The 20674-nt window shown below is 43.9% G+C and overlaps 1 protein-coding gene across 7 annotated transcripts in view; it reads right to left on the reverse strand.

The window, feature by feature from the left end:
- SLC4A7 (solute carrier family 4 member 7) overlaps positions 1–20674 on the reverse strand; it is a 310436-nt gene that overhangs the window by 65719 nt on the left and 224043 nt on the right. For all 7 annotated transcript variants that reach the window (XM_063922267.1, XM_063922266.1, XM_063922265.1 and 4 more), the window contains 4 exons: positions 18513–18687; positions 16595–16728; positions 8607–8852; positions 7307–7412 (listed from right to left, as the gene is read on the reverse strand). In XM_063922267.1, the coding sequence (XP_063778337.1) occupies positions 7307–7412; positions 8607–8852; positions 16595–16728; positions 18513–18687 (661 nt within the window). The remainder of the gene's footprint in view (positions 1–7306; positions 7413–8606; positions 8853–16594; positions 16729–18512; positions 18688–20674) is intronic.

Genomic DNA, 20674 nt, shown 5'->3' on the forward strand with positions numbered 1-20674 from the left:
AACCACCTTAGGTAGAAATTGAGGACGAGTCCTCAATTCCGCCCTGTCAGAATGAAAAATTAAGTAAGGGCTTTTATATGATAAAGCCGCCAATTCTGACACACGCCTGGCTGAAGCCAAGGCTAACAGCATCGACACCTTCCATGTGAGATATTTTAAGTCCACAGTGGAAAGTGGTTCAAACCAATGTGACTTTAGAAAACTCAACACCACATTGAGATCCCAAGGTGCCACTGGAGGCACAAAAGGAGGCTGTATGTGCAGGACCCCTTTTACAAATGTCTGAACTTCAGGTACTGAAGCCAGTTCTTTCTGGAAGAAAATCGACAGGGCCGAAATTTGAACCTTAATGGACCCTAATTTTAGGCCCATAGACAGTCCTGTTTGCAGGAAATGAAGGAAACGACCCAGTTGAAATTCCTCTGTAGGGGCCTTCTTGGCCTCACACCACGCAACATATTTACGCCAAATGCGGTGATAATGTTTTGCGGTTACGTCCTTCCTGGCTTTGACCAGAGTAGGGATGACTTCTTCTGGAATGCCTTTTTCCCTCAGGATCCGGCGTTCAACCGCCATGCCGTCAAACGCAGCCGCGGTAAGTCTTGGAACAGACAATGCTCCTGCAGTAGCAGGTCCTTTCTTAGAGGTAGAGGCCACGGTTCGTCCGTGAGCATCTCTTGAAGTTCCGGGTACCAAGTCCGTCTTGGCCAATCCGGAACCACGAGTATAGTTCTTACTCCTCTCCTTCTTATGATTCTCAGTACTTTTGGTATGAGAGGCAGAGGAGGGAACACATACACTGACTGGTACACCCACGGCGTTACCAGAGCGTCCACTGCTATTGCCTGAGGGTCCCTTGACCTGGCGCAATATCTGTCCAGTTTTTTGTTGAGGCGGGACGCCATCATGTCCACCTTTGGTTTTTCCCAACGGTTTACAATCAGGTGGAAGACTTCTGGGTGAAGTCCCCACTCTCCCGGGTGAAGGTCGTGTCTGCTGAGGAAGTCTGCTTCCCAGTTGTCCACTCCCGGAATGAATACTGCTGACAGTGCTATCACATGATTTTCCGCCCAGCGAAGAATCCTTGCAGCTTCTGCCATTGCCCTCCTGCTTCTCGTGCCGCCCTGTCTGTTTACGTGGGCGACTGACGTGATGTTGTCCGATTGGATCAACACCGCCTGACCCTGAAGCAGAGGTTTTGCTTGACTTAGGGCATTGTAAATGGCCCTTAGTTCCAGAATGTTTATATGAAGAGACGTTTCCAGGCTTGACCACAGGCCCTGGAAATTCCTTCCCTGTGTGACTGCTCCCCAGCCTCTCAGGCTGGCATCCGTGGTTACCAGGATCCAATCCTGAATGCCAAATCTGCAGCCCTCTAGTAGATGAGCACTCTGCAGCCACCACAGGAGAGACACCCTTGTCCTTGGCGACAGGGTTATCCGCTGATGCATCTGCAGATGCGATCCGGACCATTTGTCCAGTAGATCCCACTGAAATGTTCTTGCATGGAATCTTCCGAATGGAATCGCTTCGTAAGAAGCCACCATTTTCCCCAGGACCCTCGTGCACTAATGCACTGAGACCTGTCCTGGTTTTAGGAGGTTCCTGGCTAGCTCGGATAACTCCCTGGCCTTCTCCTCCGGGAGAAACACCTTCTTCTGGACTGTGTCCAGAATAATTCCTAGGAACAGTAGACGTGTCGTTGGAATCAGCTGCGATTTTGGAATATTTAGAATCCACCCGTGCTGACGTAACACTACCTGAGATAGTGCTACTCCGACTTCTAACTGTTCCCTGGATCTTGCCCTTATCAGGAGATCGTCCAAGTAAGGGATAATTAAAATGTCTTTTCTTCTTAGAAGAATCATCATTTCGGCCATTACCTTGGTAAAGACCCGAGGTGCCGTGGACAATCCAAACGGCAGCGTCTGAAACTGATAATGACAGTTTTGTACTACAAACCTGAGGTACCCTTGGTGAGAAGGGTATATCGGGACGTGGAGATAAGCATCCTTGATGTCCAGAGACACCATATAGTCCCCTTCTTCCAGGTTTGCTATCACTGCTCTGAGTGACTCCATCTTGAATTTGAACCTTTTTATGTAAGTGTTCAAGGATTTCAGATTTAAAATTGGTCTCACCGAGCCGTCCGGCTTCGGTACCACAAACAGCGTGGAATAATACCCCTTTCCTTGTTGCAGGAGGGGTACCTTGATTATCACCTGCTGGGAATACAGCTTGTGAATGGCTGCCAAAACTGCCTCCCTGTCGGAGGGAGACTTTGGTAAAGCAGACTTCAGGAAACGACGAGGGGGAAACGCCTCGAATTCCAGTTTGTACCCCTGCGATACTACCTGTAGAATCCAGGGATCCACTTGCGAGTGAGCCCACTGCGCGTTGAAATTCTTGAGACGGGCCCCCACCATATCTGAGTCTGCTTGTAAAGCCCCAGCGTCATGCTGAAGACTTGGCAGAAGCAGGGGAGGGCTTCTGCTCCTGTGAAGCGGCTGCATGGTGCAGTCTTTTTCCTCTTCCTCTGCCCCGGGGCAGAAAAGAGTGGCCTTTTGCTCGCTTGTACTTATGGGAACGAAAGGACTGAGTTTGAAAAGACGGTGTCTTTTTCTGCTGATGTGGAGTGACCTGGGGTAAAAAGGTGGATTTTCCAGCCGTTGCCGTGGCCACCAGGTCCGATAGACCAGCCCCAAATAACTCCTCCCCTTTATACGGCAATACTTCCATGTGCCGTTTGGAATCCGCATCCCCTGACCACCGTCGCGTCCATAACGCTCTTCTGGCAGAGATGGACATAGCACTTATTCTTGATGCCAGGGTGCAAATATCCCTCTGTGCATCACGCATATATAGTAGTGCATCCTTTAAATGTTCTATAGTTAACAAAATATTGTCCCTATCCAGGGTATCAATATTCTCGGTCAGGGAATCCGACCATGCGACTCCAGCACTGCACATCCAGGCTGAGGCGATTGCTGGTCGCAGTATAACACCAGTATGTGTGTATATACTTTTTAGGATATTTTCCAGCCTTCTATCAGCTGGTTCTTTGAGGGTAGCCGTATCAGGAGACGGTAACGCTACTTGTTTTGATAAACGTGTGAGCGCCTTATCTACCCTAGGGGGTGTTTCCCAACGCGCCCTAACCTCTGGCGGGAAAGGATATAATGCTAATAATTTTTTAGAAATTAGCTGTTTTTTATCGGGGGAAACCCACGCTTTTTCACACACCTCATTTATTTCCTCTGACTCAGGAAAAAATATTGGTAGTTTTTTCTCTCCCCACATAATACCCTTCTTTGTGGTACTTGTAGTGTCAGAAAGGTTCAATGCCTCTTTCATTGCCGTGATCATGTAACGTGTGGCCCTACTGGACATTACGTTTGTCTCGTCACCGTCGACACTAGACTCAGTATCTGTGTCAGGGTCTGTGTCGACCCACTGAGGTAACGGGCGTTTTAGCGCCCCTGACGGTGTCTGAGACGCCTGGACAGGCACTAATTGATTTGCCGGCTGTCTCATGTCGTCAACAGTTTTCTGCAAATTGCTGACATTATCACTTAATTGTTTAAATACAATCATCCAGTCAGGTGTCGACTCCCTAGGGGGTGACATCACCAACACAGGCAACTGCTCCGCCTCCACATAATTTTCCTCCTCATACATGTCGACACACGCGTACCGACACACAGCACACACACCGGGAATGCTCTGATAGAGGACAGGACCCCACTTAGCCCTTTGGAGAGACAGAGGGAGAGTCTGCCAGCACACACCCAGCGCTATATATATATACACAGGGATAACCTTATATAAGTGTTATTCCCTTATAGCTGCTGTTATTATCGTTATTTGCTGCCAAAAATGCCCCCCCTTCTCTTTTTTACCCTGATTCTGAAGCAGGACTGCAGGGGAGAGTCAGGGAGCCGTCCTTCCAGCGGAGCTGTGAGGGAAAATGGCGCTTGTGTGCTGAGGAGATAGGCTCCGCCCCTTCACGACGTCCTTATCTCCCGCTTTTCTGTGTAAAATGGCAGGGGATTAAAATACATCCATATAGCCCAGGAGCTATATGTGATGTATTCTGTTTTGCCACCTAAGGTATTCCGTTATATTGCGTCTCAGGGCGCTCCCCCCCCAGCGCCCTGCACCCTCAGTGACCGGAGTGTGAAGTGTGCTGAGAGCAATGGCGCACAGCTGCGGTGCTGTGCGCTACCTTAGTCTGAAGACAGGATGTCTTCTGCCGCCGATTTCACCGGACCTCTTCGTCTCTTCTGGCTCTGTAAGGGGGACGGCGGCGCGGCTCCGGTGACCCATCCAGGCTGAACCTGTGATCGTCCCTCTGGAGCTAGTGTCCAGTAGCCTAAGAAACCCGATCCACTCTGCACTCAGGTGAGTCCGTTTCTTCTCCCCTTAGTCCCACGATGCAGTGAGCCTGTTGCCAGCAGGACTCACTGAAAATAAAAAAACCTAACTAAACTTTTATTCTAAGCAGCTCAGGAGAGCCACCTAGATTGCACCCTTCTCGGCCGGGCACAAAAATCTAACTGAGGCTTGGAGGAGGGTCATAGGGGGAGGAGCCAGTGCACACCACCTGATCCTAAAGCTTTACTTTTTGTGCCCTGTCTCCTGCGGAGCCGCTATTCCCCATGGTCCTTTCAGGAACCCCAGCATCCACTAGGACGATAGAGAAATTAAAAGTGTTTGTGTTCAGTGAAGTGACAAATTGTGCAGCGGTGTGAAAATCCCCATCCCAAATGAAGAATAAATCATCAATATAACGGCCATAGAAGACCAGGTGCGCGCCGAGGTCCCCCCCCCAAATGAGCTGGTCCTCGACCTGGCCCATATAGAGGTTGGCATAACTCGGCGCGAACCTGGTCCCCATGGCCGTTCCCATCACCTGCAAATAATAATTGTCAAGAAACAAAAAATATGTTTTACACTTATGCACAACTCACTGACTACACGGCCATTGTCTAATATAGTGCTATATTTTATTCTATATTGCACTAACCAATGTGCCCCGCTTCGGTTTACACTGCTACTGTACACAGTGTTTTGGCGGGGACTGTGGAGAAAATGGCGCTGTATCATGTTGTGAGGGCTAAGCCACGCCCCCTTCTCGGCGAGCTTCAGCCCCGCTATTATTTTAGCGTTTCATGCCGGTGGGGGTCCGTATACAGTGCCTATGCACTGTATACATGTTTAGCCAGGCTCCTTAGAGAGGTATATTGCTGCCCAGGGCGCCCCCCCCCCTGCGCCCTGCACCCTTGTAGTGCCGTTGTTGTGTGGGAGCAATGGCGCGCATCGCGACCGCTGCGCGGTACCTCTGCGACTCTGAAGTCTTCTGCCGTCACTGAAGTCTTCTTCTAATACTCACCCGGCTTCTTTCTTCTGGCTCCTGTGAGGGGGGTAACGGCGCGGCTTCGGGAACAAGCAGCTAGGCGCACCAAGTGATCGAACCCTCTGGAGCTTATGGTGTCCAGTAGCCTAAGAAGCAGAGCCCTTAACTCAGAAGAAGAAGTAGGTCTGACTTCTCTCCCCTCAGTCCCACGAAGCAGAGAGCCTGTAGCCAGCAGGTCTTTCTGAAAATAAAAAACCCAACAAAGTCTTTTCAGAGAAACTCAGTAGAGCTCCCCTGGTGTGTGTCCAGTCTCTCCTGGGCACAGAATCTAACTGGAGTCTGGAGGAGGGGCATAGAGGGAGAAGCCAGTTCACACCCATTCAAAGTCTTATAGTGTGCCCATGTCTCCTGCGGATCCAGTCTATACCCCATAGTCCTTACGGAGTCCCCAGCATCCTCTAGGACGTATGAGAAATAATAAATAAGTACTAGCTGATGTGCCTAGTTTCATTTGAAAAATCCCTGCTTAATGGGTGGCTGCAAATAACGGTCACAGTTCCCAGACTACCCATCAGGTCAAATGTTCCCGGTTACCCAGTGCACAGGGAGAGTTCACTAACTGTCACATTTTCCAGAACACAATGGTAATGCATTGTAAATGGCAGGCAGACATTTTTGCTACATAACTCCGAAATGAAGCAACTAATTACGCCAATATAATTCTGCAAATCTGTGGACCAAGGGCCTAATTCAGACCTGATCCCTCCTCTGCGTTTTGCAGAAGTCTGCGATCAGATAACCGCCGCCCATAGAGAGTGAAAACCCGCCCTGCACAAGTGTGCGTACGCCATGCAAAAACTTTGCCGCACAGCGGACATCTGCAAATCCGTTCACAACTCACTCACCATCAAATGATTTTTCCAGTCTGTGCAGTGTGTGCGTAGCCCAGGACTTACTCCTACAGTGCTATCCAAACAGGCTGATGGGGGACGGAGCGGACATCACACACACACTCCCTGAAAACACTTGGGAACACCTTGCGTTTCTCCTGACACTCCCAGAAAATGGCCTGTTACCACCCCCAAATGTTAACTTCCTGTCAATCAACTTGTGTACGCCTAGCGATCTAAATTTTCGCACCATTCTTTTGAAGTCTGGCCTTGCGCCTGTGCATTGTGATCCACATGCATGCGCAGCTGTTCGATAATCGCCAGTCATGTGAAATCTTACAACAGTGATCAGGTCTGAATTAGACCCAAAGACCTTTAGTTTGGTAAATGTACCCTGCTTAGAAAATGCCATCATAGTAATATATCACTCATAAAACGAATCCTTCTACTAAAGGAAATTAAAAATAATATAAAAATTATATATTTTATATATATATATATATATATAATTTTTATTTTATTTTTAATCCATCCAATGACGGTCGCACTCACATCTTCAAAGAAACAACGACTGGGGTGTCCACTCCAATGCCAAAGCATTGTACTTATAGAAAAGAAGGTAGAGGCACTCTCCAGATTTTACAAACATGCAAAAAGTTCTCAGCACTGCTGGATGCCTGGGCTGACCTGTTGTTTGGTCTCATTACCTGATGTGTAATTGCTGTACATAGCCTCCTGAGGAAGGCCCATTGAGGGCCGAAAGCGCTTGAGGATACTATGAGGATATTATTCAAGTGGATTATGTAACGTATATCACAATAAATGAGAACTTTTTGCATGTTTGCAAAATCTGGAGAGTGCCTCTACCTTCATATATATATATATATATATATATATATATATATATATATAAAGCAAGCAATGGAAATGAAGTGAGAAGACCTAGAACTCTGGCACACACATATCTTTGTTCCAAAGTGGAAAGGAAATACAGACTTCTGTGTAATTGTTCTATCACCACAAAACAAGAAATAACGCATGATACTGATGACAGACTTACAGAGACTGTGAGATTGCTCCATGGTACTTCACTGGCAGTAATATTAGTTTCCTTCCACATGGAGAGAGTATCATTACTGGGGATGATAGGCTCTACACAAACACACCTGGATAGTAATAACAGAGAGCTGTCATTGCAAATACAGTTACAACACACACACACACACACACACACACACACACACACACACACACACACACACACACACAATATATTATAAATAACAACAGATGCGATAGGTATTCCTCTATTGATGAGCAGTGATCTAAATAGTTTCAAAATTAATTCTGAAAGGACATACTACACAATGGAATGTAACCAAGTACGAAATACACCTGGACATGAAGAATCCTACACACTGTAACTTGTCTTTCTGCAAGCTGAAACTTGTGCATTTTATGAATGATGCTCTCACTACTGTAACATATAAACGATTATTAGAAAACACAGGTTTCTGGTCACTGACTCCCAGTGATTTCTAATAACCTTATACTTTCCAGTAGATGACACATTGATCTCATTGTAATGTCAGGTTTATTCAGTGTGTTTTCTCACCATACTAAGCATAAAATGATTGGTCATATATATGCTGCCATTTAAAGCTTAGTTATAACATAGGAGCTATTACATATTTATTACTGTATGATACAAGACACCTTCTCATTCTGTATTTTGGGATTAAATGTCTTTACTGACATGAACAAGCAAAGATATCCTTTAAAATGCTGTAATCCATGGTCAGAGGATACTCTACGGTATCGGACTGATTTCAATTCTAGAATTAGTTTCCCTGTAATAACTGATCGTTGTTCCAGTTTATTAAAAGCAATGTTATATTTGGTTTTTGTGATTGCTGTAGTACAAAAGCCTACAAACCCCTTGTACACTTTATGGTGTCGTCTTTGTGGCACTCCCGGTTCTCTGCAATTGTGCTTGAAATGAATGCTTCTCAAGTTGCACAGGAATGCATGCTGCTATATAGTAATAACAATGTTACCAGACGAGCAACAAGCATGAAAAGGACCAAGAGAAGTAAGGATAAACCTAACAAGCTGTCTGAATGAGGAAACCATCTAGACAGGGCTTTTGCTTTCAATAGTGGCATTCATCAGATCATACTTACAGAAGGAGTCATATGGAAGATGATGAGGCCTTTTTATTACTTTAAGGGCTTACTCATGTCAGACAGGCTGAGAAAACATGTGCGGGGCAGCTATGCAGCTATGGAAAACACATCTAAGAATTAAATAAGAAAGGTTTCTCTGCATGGCTAGGAGTGGTGTGCTTATACTAGACTTACGTGTATTTTGTCAACAAGTCAACATCATTGTGCATATTGAAGGCATATTTATCTCCCAGATGGTATAGTTTCTCCAGCGATTCATAGATAAAGATAATACAAATGAGGGCAGCAAATGCTTCTTCTGTAAAACGCGTGATGTAACAGACCAAGCTGCTTGCGTCTGTAGCCACCAGTAGTAAACAAAAGAAAGCTGTCCATAGACCAATACTGGTACGCAGAGAGAGATAAGACAGCTTATAATCTCTAAAAAAAAAGAAGAATATTGACATACTTACAATATGAATACAGAAAGCACTTTATTATTATGTAACACTTAATGGAAAGTGTATGTGCAGCAGGTCAGATTTAATAAGGCAGAGTTTTTCTTTGGTAAAACATCTTTTGGTGCATTTTCATGAGCTTTCTACAGCTTATTGCGACAGATGACAGCAATTTACATTCATTTCAGCAGCTCTCCTATCTGAGAGGCGCTACCACTAAACGTAATGTTCATCAGCATGAGATGCTTATATATCTGATGCTTTTTACGGACCTATACGGAGCTATAAAACCAAAGTTCAGTATTTTACGTACCACAAATATAGATTATTCACATTTTTGCCCTTATTATGTAGCTGGGTATAAAGCTCTACGCTTCTCTCATTTTGCTATTTAAGGAGGCTTTAAAAATGTTTGTGAGGCCGGGGGAATACTAATGGGCATCTATCGGAACTATTTAAATGTTGCTCCAATCAGACGCCCATTAGCTGCAGCAGGCACATTCAGCTTGCAGAGGAGGCTGCGAGCTGAAATGTGTGAAATGTCGGCTGTTTGGGCGCCCAAACAGGAATTTCCCCCATTACTCCCATTAGTTGAGATGGGTTTTGCCACTTTACGCAGCAAAACCCTGTTTAACTGACCGCATCAAGCATGATAATTAAAGGTCACTCAGAACAATCAATAGGCACCTTTTAATTATCGCCAAAGAACGAACATTTGAATACCACCCTAAGATTTTAAGAAGATTTCCAACCTTCCTTACTTTGTGGAATCTCAAAGTAATTTTATCATTCATATACCTGGACTCTAGGTAAATGTTTTTCATTCTCACAATGGAATTGATAACCATTTTTTCACATTTGCTTTTTAAATTGAAGTCTATAAAATTGCCATATATATCAGTTTAGTTGCCTGCATCAATCAACAGTCTATTTTCCCCTCAAGCATGACCACAAGAGCAAAATGTTGCTGTAATCTTGACAAAGAATCATGAAATACAGCAAACTAGGTCCAGTGGCAAAACAAAATATTATATATATATATATATATATACACATACACACACACACACACACACACACACACACACACACACACACACACACATATATATATATACAGGTTGAGTATCCCATATCCAAATATTCCGAAATACGGAATATTCCGAAATACGGACTTTTTTGAGTGAGAATGAGATAGTGAAACCTTTGTTTTTTGATGGCTCCATGTACACAAACTTTGTTTAATACACAAAGTTATTAAAAATATTGTATTGAATGACCTTCAGGCTGTGTGTATAAGGTGTATATGAAACATAAATGAATTGTGTGAATGTAGACACACTTTGTTTAATGCACAAAGTTATAAAAAATATTGGCTAAAACGACCTTCAGTCTGTGTGTATAAGGTGTATATGTAACATAAATGCATTCTGTGCTTAGATTTAGGTCCCATCACCATGATATCTCATTATGTTAGGCAATTATTCCAAAATACGGAAAAATCCCATATCCAAAATACCTCTGGTCCCAAGCATTTTGGATAAGGGAGACTCAACCTGTATACATATATATATATATATATATACACACACAAATACAGTAAGTGGTGGTTGTCCTATATACAAACTCTGGCGTTATGATGAAAGTACATACAGTATTAATAGGATTTTGATAACCTACCGGTAAATCCTTTTCTCCTAGTCCGTGGAGGATGCTGGGGACGACATCAAGACCATGGGGTATAGACGGGATCCACAGGAGACATGGGCACTTTAAAGACTTTTCATTTGGTGTGAACTGGCTCCTCCCTCTATGCCCCTCCTCCTCCAGACCTCAGTTGTAGGAACTGTGCCCAGGGAGACTGACATTTCGAGGAAAAGATTTACTTAAATTAGTGGTGAGATATCTACCAACTCACACCCTCAACCATGCGGCACACATGGCATTCAACATTACACACGCCAACAGGCATGAACCAATTGCAGCAACATGCTGAAACCAAGATAACACAACTTGTGTAACTGTAATAACTAAACTGCAGGTAAAGTACGCACTGGGACGGCGCACAGCATCCTCTATGGACTAGGAGAAAAGGATTTACCGGTAGGTTATCAAAATCCTATTTTCTCATACATCCCAGAGGATGCTGGGGACGACATCAAGATCATGGGGTCTATACCAAAGCTCCAGTACGGGCGGGAGAGTGCGGATGACCCTGCAGCACCGATTGACCAAACTTTAGGTCCTCATCGGCCAAGGTGTCAAACTTGTAGAACTTAGCAAATGTGTTTGACCCTGACCAAATAGCTGCTCGGCAAAGTTGTAATGCCGAGACCCCCCAGGCAGCCGCCCAGGATGAGCCCACCTTCCTAGTGGAGTGGGCCTTTACCGACGTCGGTAACGGCAATCCAGCCGTAGTATGAGCTTGCTGAATCGTATTTCTAATCCAACGTGCAATAGTCTGCTTGGAAGCAGGACAGCCAATCTTGTTGTGATCATACAGGACAAACAGAGCCTCTGTTTTCCGTATACGAGCTGTTCTAGCAACATAGATTTTCAAAGCTCTAACCACATCTAGAGACTTTGACTCAGCGAATGTGTCAGAAGCAACTGGCACCACAATAGGTTGGTTTATGTGGAAAGAGGAAACCACCTTTGGAAGAAAATGTTGACGAGTTCTCAACTCTGCCCTATTTTCATGGAAGATCAGGTAAGGGCTCTTGTGGGACAAGGCCGCCAATTCAGACATTCGCCTTGCGGATGCCAACGCCAAAAGCATCACCACTTTCCAAGTGAGAAACTTCAACTCTATTTCTTGTAGAGGCTCAAACCAACCCGATTGAAGGATCTGCAACACCACATTAAGGTCCCATGGTGCCACTGGAGGCACAAATGGAGGTTGGATGTGCAGAACCCCTTTCACGAACGTCTGAACTTCTGGTAGGGAGGCCAATTGTTTTTGAAAGAAAACTGATAAGTCCAAAATCTGGACCTTGACTGACTCCAATCTAAGGCCCGCATCCACACTAGCCTGCAGAAAATGGAGAAAATGTCCCAACTCAAACTCTTCCGTAGGAGCTCTCTTGGATTCACACCAAGACACATATTTTCTCCAAATACGATGGTAATGTTTAGACATTACTCCTTTTCTGGCCTGAGTAAGAGTGGGGATGACTTCCTTGGGAATACCCTTTCGGGCTAGGATCCGACGCTCAACAGCCATGCCATTAAATGTAGCCGCGGTAAGTCTTGATACACACACGGCCCCTGCTGTAGTAGGTCCTCTCGAGGAGGAAGAGGCCGAGGATCTTCTATGAGCAACTACTGAAGATCTGGATAGCAAGCTCTCCTTGGCCAGTCTGGGGCAATGAAGATTGCTCAAACTCTTGTTCTTCTTATTATTTTGAGAACTTTTGGAACCAGTGGAAGTGGAGGGAAAACATATACCGACCGAAACACCCACTGGGTCACCAGTGCATCCACTGCTATTGCTTGAGGGTCTCTCGACCTGGAACAATATCTCTGAAGCTTCTTGTTTAGACGAGATGCCATCATGTATACTTCAGGAACTCCCCAAAGACTTGTCACCTCTGCGAAGACTTCTTGGTGGAGGCCCCACTCTCCTGGATGGAGATCGTGTCTGCTGAGGAAGTCTGCTTCCCAGTTGTCCACTCTCGAAATGAACAGGTCTTTCTGCCCAGAGGAGAATCTTTGTCACCTCTGCCATTGCCGCTCTGCTTTTCGTTCCGCCTTGCCTGTTTATGTACGCGACTGCTGTTACATTGTCCGACTGGATCTGCACGGGATCTTGAAGAAGATGCACCTCTTGTAGAAGGCCGTTGTAAATGGCTCTCAATTCCAGAACGTTTATGTGAAGGCAGGCTTCCTGACTTGACCATTTTCCTTGGAAGCTTTCCCCCTGTGAGACAGCTCTCCAGCCTCGGAGGAGACTTGCATCTGTGGTTATTAGGACCCAGTCATGAATCCCAAACCTGCGTCCCTCTAGTAGGTGAGAACTGTGTAGACACCACAGGAGCGAAATCCTGGCTTTGGGGGACAGGCTTATTTTCCGGTGTATGTGTAGGTGGGATCCGGACCACTTGTCCAACAGGTCCCACTGGAATACTCTGGCATGAAATCGGCCAAACTGTATGGCCTCGTAGGCCGCTACCATTTTCCCTAACAACCGAATGCATTGATGGATTGATACGCTTGTTTGTTTCAATATTTGTTTGACCATTTTCTGGATTTCCAGAGCCTTTTCCACTGGAAGAAATACTCTCTGTACTTCTGTGTCCAGAATCATCCCTAAAAAGGACAATCTTGTCGTCGGTTCCAATTGCGACTTTGGAAAATTCATGATCCAACCGTGTTGTTGGAGTATTGACAGGGAGAGTGCGATGTTCTGCACCAACTGTTCTCTGAATCTCGCTTTTATCAGGAGATCGTCCAGATAAGGAATTATATTGACTCCTTTTTAACGAAGGAGGACCATCATCTCCGCCATCACCTTGGTGAATACCCTTGGTGCCGAGGAGAGTCCGAACGGCAACGTCTGAAACTGGTAACGGCAATCCTGTACTGCGAATCTCAGATAAGCTTGGTGAGGAGGATAAATGGGAACATGCAAGTAAGCATCTTTTATGTCTACTGACACCAAGAAGTCCCCCTCTTCCAGACTGGAAATCACTACCCTCAGGGATTCCATCTTGAACTTGAACCTTTTCAGGTAGAGATTCAGATTTTTCAGGTTTAAAATCAGTCTGATCGAGCCGTCCGGCTTCGGAACTACGAAGAGGCTTGAATAAAAAACCTTCTCCTTACTGTGCCAAGGGTACCAGGACAATGACCTGATCCTGACATAATTTTTGAATTGCCATTGTTACTGCCTCTCTTCCCGGAAGAGAAGCTGGCAAGGTCGATTTGAAAAATCGGCATGGGGGACGTCTTGAAATTCTAGTTTGTACCCATGGGACACTATTTGTAAGACCCATTGGTCCAGGCCAGATTGAATCCAGATTTGGCTGAAAAGTTTCAGACGTGCTCCCACCCGAGCGGACTCCCACAAGGGAGCCCCAACGTTATGCTGCAGATTTGGCAGGAGCAGGGGTGGACTTCTGCTCCTGCGATCCGGGAGACGCTGCGGATTTCTTTCCTTTTCCCCTTCCTGCAAAAAAAGGGGAGACCTTTGGTTTTTTTGTATTTGTTGGGCCGAAAGGACTGTATGTGAGAGTGATGTGTCTTTTTCGCCGGTGTAGGAGCATAAGGCAAGAATGTCGACTTACTTGCGGTAGCCGCCGAGACTAATGCATCCAGCCCATCACCAATCAAGGCCTCACCTTTATACGGGAGAGCCTCCATATTTCTTTTGGAATCTGCATCAGCACTCCACTGGCGAATCCACAACGCCCTCGGAGCCGATACTGCCATGGTAGCGGTTCTTGATCCCAAGAAATCAATATATTTCATGGATTCTAGTACGTACGCAGCAGCGTCTTTGATATGACCTAACGTTCGGAGTATCTCGTCTCCATCTATTGTGTCAATGTCTAATGACAAGTTTTCGGACCACTTTTCAATAGCACTACTCACCCACTCACAGACAATGGTAGGCCTGAGTAGTGTCCCATTGGCCACATCAATAAATCACCTCACTCACTTGCGGTCTGTTGGCTCCTTAAGTGAAGCCATTCCAGGCGCAGGGAGAAACACCTTTTCTCTTTTATGACAGGGCCCTGTCTAAAATGCGGGGTGACTCCCACCTTTTTTGGAAACAGGTAAGCTGCCTGATATCCTTTTGGGAATCAGAAATTTCTTTTCAGGTTAAATCAGACCTGAGGTGGAGGGAAAATTAGATTACTTCTTTACTAAAGTAAACCCTCTCCTTGTGGTAAAAGAGGGAGCTTCGTAACTTCTAACGCCTCCTTTATAGCTAAAACATGTTTTGAATGCTTTTTTGCTAACTTAGGACCTATTCCCCTGGAATCACTGGTGTCGACACAGGAATCAGAGTACGTGTCGGTATCAGTTTGTACTACTTGTGTAAATTTGTATGTGACCCAGAAAGGTCCCTGTGGATGAAAGGCAGAACTATTAAAAATCACATCTTCAACAGATTATTTTCATTTTCTGTATGAGATTCAGTCCAATCTCTTACGGATATGATTCACACTATCATGTAACCTTTCACCCAGTCAGGCTCTTGGTGTCATATTACACCTCTGTGTCCCTAACATGTCTCCACAGAGTTCCCTGCCACAGACATGTGTCACACGTGCAGAACCACACCACAGACACTCCAGGATTTATAGGTGACAGACCCACAGTAAAATCTGTCAGAGGGACACAGATAGGATTTTGCCAGTTCACAATCCAGCGCCAGTAACACAATGTCTGTGAACACAAAATGCCCACTGACATTCAGCGCTTTTATAATGTTAATCACACAATTATATAGCACCAAATTCACTGTGGCCCCCCCTGTTTTGCACCCTGATACTTGTTCAGTAGTGGAGGAGGACCAGTGTTGTCTCTGCAGTCTGAGGAGAGAGAGAAAATGGTGCTGAGCAGTGTGCTGGCTGACTGAGGAGGAAGCTCCACTCTTCAATGGTGTGTTTCTCCTCAGCTTTTATGAGGTAATTTTTCATACTGGCGGGGGTAGGACTGTGCCTCAGCAACTTATGCCCCTTATTAATGCCAGTTTCCATAGGTTTCATGCTGCCAAGGGTGCCCCCCGCCCCCTGCAGTGCCTTTGTATGTGTGGGCAACATGGCGCGCTGCGCTCCTGCCAGCCGCGCAGTACCTATAGCCGTCACTTTCTTGATTGACGATCTGTCTTCTAACACTCACCTATCTTCTGACTTCTGGCTCTGTGAGGGGGGTGACGGCGTGCTGTGGGAGTGAGCATCTAGGCGCGGCTAGCGTTCAGTTCCCTTCAGGAGCTAATGGTGTCCTGTCAGCCAGAAGCAGAGCCATGAAACTCTTTAGGAAGTTGGTTCCTACTTCTGCCCCCTCAGTCCCACGAAGCAGGGAGTCTGATGCCAGCAGATCTCCCTGAAAATAAAAAACCTAACATAAGTCTTTTCAGAGAAACTCAGTAGAGCTCCTCAGAGTGCATCCAGTCAGCCTGGGCACATTTCTAAAACTGAGGTCTGGAGGAGGGGCATAGAGAGAGGAGCCAGTTCACACCCAATGAAAAGTCTTTAGAGTGCCCATGTCTCCTGCGGATCCCGTCTATACCCCATGTTATTGATGTCGTCCCCAGCATCCTCTAGGACGTATGAGAAATTATTATTATAAGCAATCAAGTTATATTAATAATAATACTATTTACATCAGCTTACGTATACGGTCTATAGCTTGTTGTGTACTATTTGTGCATGTATAATATGATCATATATGTTGCTTATGTATTTGGTATTTGAATCTCGTGTATTTAAATGCATTTCCATATTAGTGTATTAAATGCATTAATTTATGGTATTTGAATGGCATTTTTTGTAATCTTATTTTAAAAAAGTACCATTCTTTATCCTCACTAATAAGATTATAGCTGTGATTTTTGGATGCTGATCAAGTCAATAACTTTTAAACACCTTCTGTTTGCTTGAGTGTTGCGAGTTAAGCTCCCTTAACGATTAGATTCATGTAATGATGGAAAAAACAGGCTGTAAAACTGGCTTGTGAGCAGCACATCCAAAAAACAAGAAGATGAATCACACTCACTTGCAGAATTTAAAGAGTATCTTCTCAAAAACTAAGACTGGTCCCGTGCTTCCCAATATGGTAAGGGGTTGTCCAGCAAAGAGAGAATAGGCAATGCCAGTTAACGATGCTCCAAAAAGAGACTCTATTGCACTCTGTTTAGGAGAAATAAATAAAATAAATGGCTGCATTGTTTGTACTGTAGTAAGCACATACATTAAAGAAAGAAAATAACAAGATACAAGAACAGGAATAATCAAGACAAACCAGCCAATCACGAACCACACTGTACATGACACACACAAGTGTTTAACCTGAAAACAAGACAAATACATTTTCTTATGTGTAAATTGCTTATCCTCAAATTACTACTACAATGGGTTCTTTCATCTATCTATCTATCTATCTATCTATACATCCATCTTAGCTGTATCCTCAATAGTCAGACCATATTGTGCAATGTGATAACCGCACACAAAGGGGTCAATCCAATTAGCTGCGCTATCATCGCAGCTGTGAATCGTCGCGACAGGGGCCGCACTTTACGGCGGCCCAAATTTGCACAAAACTTCTCGCCCCCTCCCCCATAGAGGTCCGAGCAGTTTTGTGCTAATTGAGGTTGATTCGAGGCCGCAAAAGGTGCAAGATCGGGTTCCGTTGCCGGCCTTTAAATGCCATTGCAACGGCACTTCTCACCCTTCGAAGCTAATTGGATTGACCTCACAGAGTGCTGCTTTACGCTCCTATCTCTGCAACAGGACAGCAAATTGGTGACCCACAGGCCTACTTCACCAAAACGCTAATCCATTTATGTTTGCAACACCTTCCTAACTGAACATTGAAGGCAAATTGATATTGCAGTTATCTAAACAATAAGATTATGTGACAATCAAAACACTAATACTAATAACTACTAACCCCTGTAAATAAGTCACACAATTAATGTTAACATTGTATAATTCTATCACATCACTTAGCTACACATCTGATGGCAGTTTTTAGAAAAGCAAACAATTACCATATACTATAGTGGAGCAATGAATTGCCATACCAAATGGGTCTGGCTAGATTCTAACAAATATAATTCTAGAAAAACACTAGAGTTTGTAGTTTTGGTGTTTATAAATAACAAAACGGCAAAGACTGGCCTGTCATTACACATATTTCATTGCTTTTCAACAATTACTTTGAAGAACTGAACATGTGATGAAGCAATTGGAGAGCATCGCCCTCTTGTTACTTGACCACATACATTATAATTACTGCCTGAATGAGCATCTATCAACTGCACACAGTAGAAGCACACATTATGTGCACTGATCCACGAAAAGTGTAGCGTTACCAATTCACTAAGACACCAGCGGCACCACTGAGGCGTGAGAACATCATGAATATCACTCATGGAGTGCACCAGTGATGCCGCTGTTTCCTAGAGACTTATAAAGCACTGATAATGTTTACGCTTCCTTCAAAATCAATACCTCTGCTCTGTGCAGACAACAGATATACATGAAATGAAGAGTGCTGTGGGAAGAAAAGCCTTTGTAGTTTAGCTTATTAGTTAGGAAAGAAACGACAAATAAGTAATTACTTAATCCAGATAATAATAATAAAAAAAACCTAGGTGTAAAAGAAAAAAAGAATACCAATGAAAACTTTGCCTGGTGTAGTACTCTGTGGAGATCGTTGTGGCCACATTTCTTTTTAAGACTTTCTCACGTCAGGGATAAAACTGTTTTACCTCAAACTTTGTATCTTCTGTTCACTTGGTCTCCCCCATACTGTGTCAGAGCTGTGAGTGGGTGGGGAAGGTCAAATACTGTGGGGTAGACTCTTTGGATCAAGCATGAACACGTGAGACAAATGCACAAGGACACCTTCATGGGAAGGTCTAATAAAAAAAGAGCCTGGGCACTACCAATCTTTCTTTTGTACTCACTATTCTGTTTTGTGTGGCTTCTCCCAGGAGACCTCCAAAAGTGATTACAGGAGACATACAGGCACAGTATAGGAAAAGAACGGAGGCCAGGCACTGCAGGCTTAATGCATCCTTGAAGTCACTCAAGAAAAAAGGTGCTTTTCTTTTGATGTCATGCATCAAACCACCAAAAGGCCTAAATAGGTGAGATGAAACTCGTCAAACTGTACACTGCAGGAGTACTACTATTTTACTGTTTTGCTTCCTTCTCTAATAAAAGGACATTTACACCCATAATAAAAATGTTACTGTAAACCATCCTCCAACCAACAAGCAGAACAGAAGAGGGCCAGATAGCCAGGAAACCTCCTGTACAGGAGACATTCACCCCTGGGTGCCTCTGCATTGTCCACATGACACTACAGCAGTATCTGGCAGTAGAATATTGAATGTCAAGGCTGCTGGCACACGTGGTGTAGAAGAGCACTGATTGGATGGAGTAGCTCAACTTCAAACCAATGACACAGGTTCCAGGAAGTGGAGCATCTCCACTCTGTTCTGACAGTTGGGAGGAAAAGGATATTTAGTATGGGTGGATATCTCCTGAAGCCTTGTGTGTTTTCTCCAATCCAAATCATAATAGTATTAACCTTCGGATGATATCTTATATAAAAATGGGCAGCTACTGTATTCCCACAATTTACTATGCTGACTCGCTAAAGAAAAGTATCTGCAACATAGGTTAATTATACATGTTACAATTATTAAAGATTAGGATCATAAAAACTATTATTCAACAAAATGCATGAAAACCATTCATAATGAATATGCATATTAATGGGAAAAGGTCATGTTTTTGTTTTCCAGTTTTCTATATTTATATGAAAATGTGGCGCTGTGCCAGATTAAAAAAAAAGCATGGCTTCATTGTATATAACATTAAGTTTTATGCAAATTAGCTATTTATTTTTCTGTACTCTCCAATCTGTATATTTATGAATACATTTGGTAAAAGAAGTGCGGATGTAAATAATCTTTTAAAAGGTAACTGGTATTTAGGCAACATGGTAGATGTAATGAACTGGATATGGGCAAATATACTGTGTGTAAGTACTCTCATATCAATGAGTCTGAATTTGATTCTCATACCAGGTTTCAGAAGCTCTCAAAGGTTTTGCGAAAATGGGATTTATACAGATATTTTTATCAGACTATTTATCCAGCAATATATTCTTTGACTCGCTTGTTTATTGCTGCTTCACCTTAATCAGGTAGATTTGAGCCCTCTTATTGGCTCGCTATGTGATTAACGATTTTTACCAGTATTTCCTTCTTCAATGTGAAAAATAGACTTTGATTTATGGATCATGTACCCAGGATCCAATTCTGTGAGCTTCCCTGACGCTTTATTGGACGCAGCCTCTGAAAGGTACCTACCCAGCGTCTATTGAACATATATCTATATCCGGTTTCTCTTGGCCTTAGCGTAACTTTACACATGAATCTACAGGATTTTTTTCTCGGGTTTTACTTGTAGGTTATTTCTTTCAAAAAATAAAACCGTTAAAAAGATTACAAAACTAAAAAAACACAAAAAAAAACCAACACATGATCATTTCCCATTAACAGCATTACATACAATTAACCCTCTAATGCAGCAGTTCTCAAACTCAACCCTAAAGTTCTCCCAACAGGTCATGTTTTGAGGATTTGTCTGTGGAAACTGGTGGGATAATTAATGACCCAGCACAACAGCTGAACTCACCTATACATGATTAGAAAAAACCAGAAAACATGACCTGCTGGTGGTACTTGAGGACTGAAGTTGAAAACTCCTGCTCTAATGAGTACCAGTGAATGTCTGAGAACACTGCAGCTACAAATATGATGTTGTGTTATGTCAGTTATGGCAATCAAGTTATTAGGAAACCTGGCTGAGGTAGCTGGAATGACTTGTATAAAAAGGCCTTTTCAGGCCACGTTTACAGAAATGCAAACAGTAAAGCTGTACATAGGCCAAATTATACTAATCCTCAGCCAGTGGCACTGATCCAATATTATGTGCAAACATGAATGTAAGTTATTTGACTAAGGTCTCATACACTCAACCTCTCCATAAAAAAAAAAAAAACCTGACGTTTGCCTTTCCTGCTTTTATCTTTAAGATATGAAGACCCTTTCAG

Source organism: Pseudophryne corroboree, chromosome 5 (genome assembly GCF_028390025.1).
Source record: "Pseudophryne corroboree isolate aPseCor3 chromosome 5, aPseCor3.hap2, whole genome shotgun sequence".
In the NCBI taxonomy this organism is placed as follows: domain Eukaryota; kingdom Metazoa; phylum Chordata; class Amphibia; order Anura; family Myobatrachidae; genus Pseudophryne; species Pseudophryne corroboree.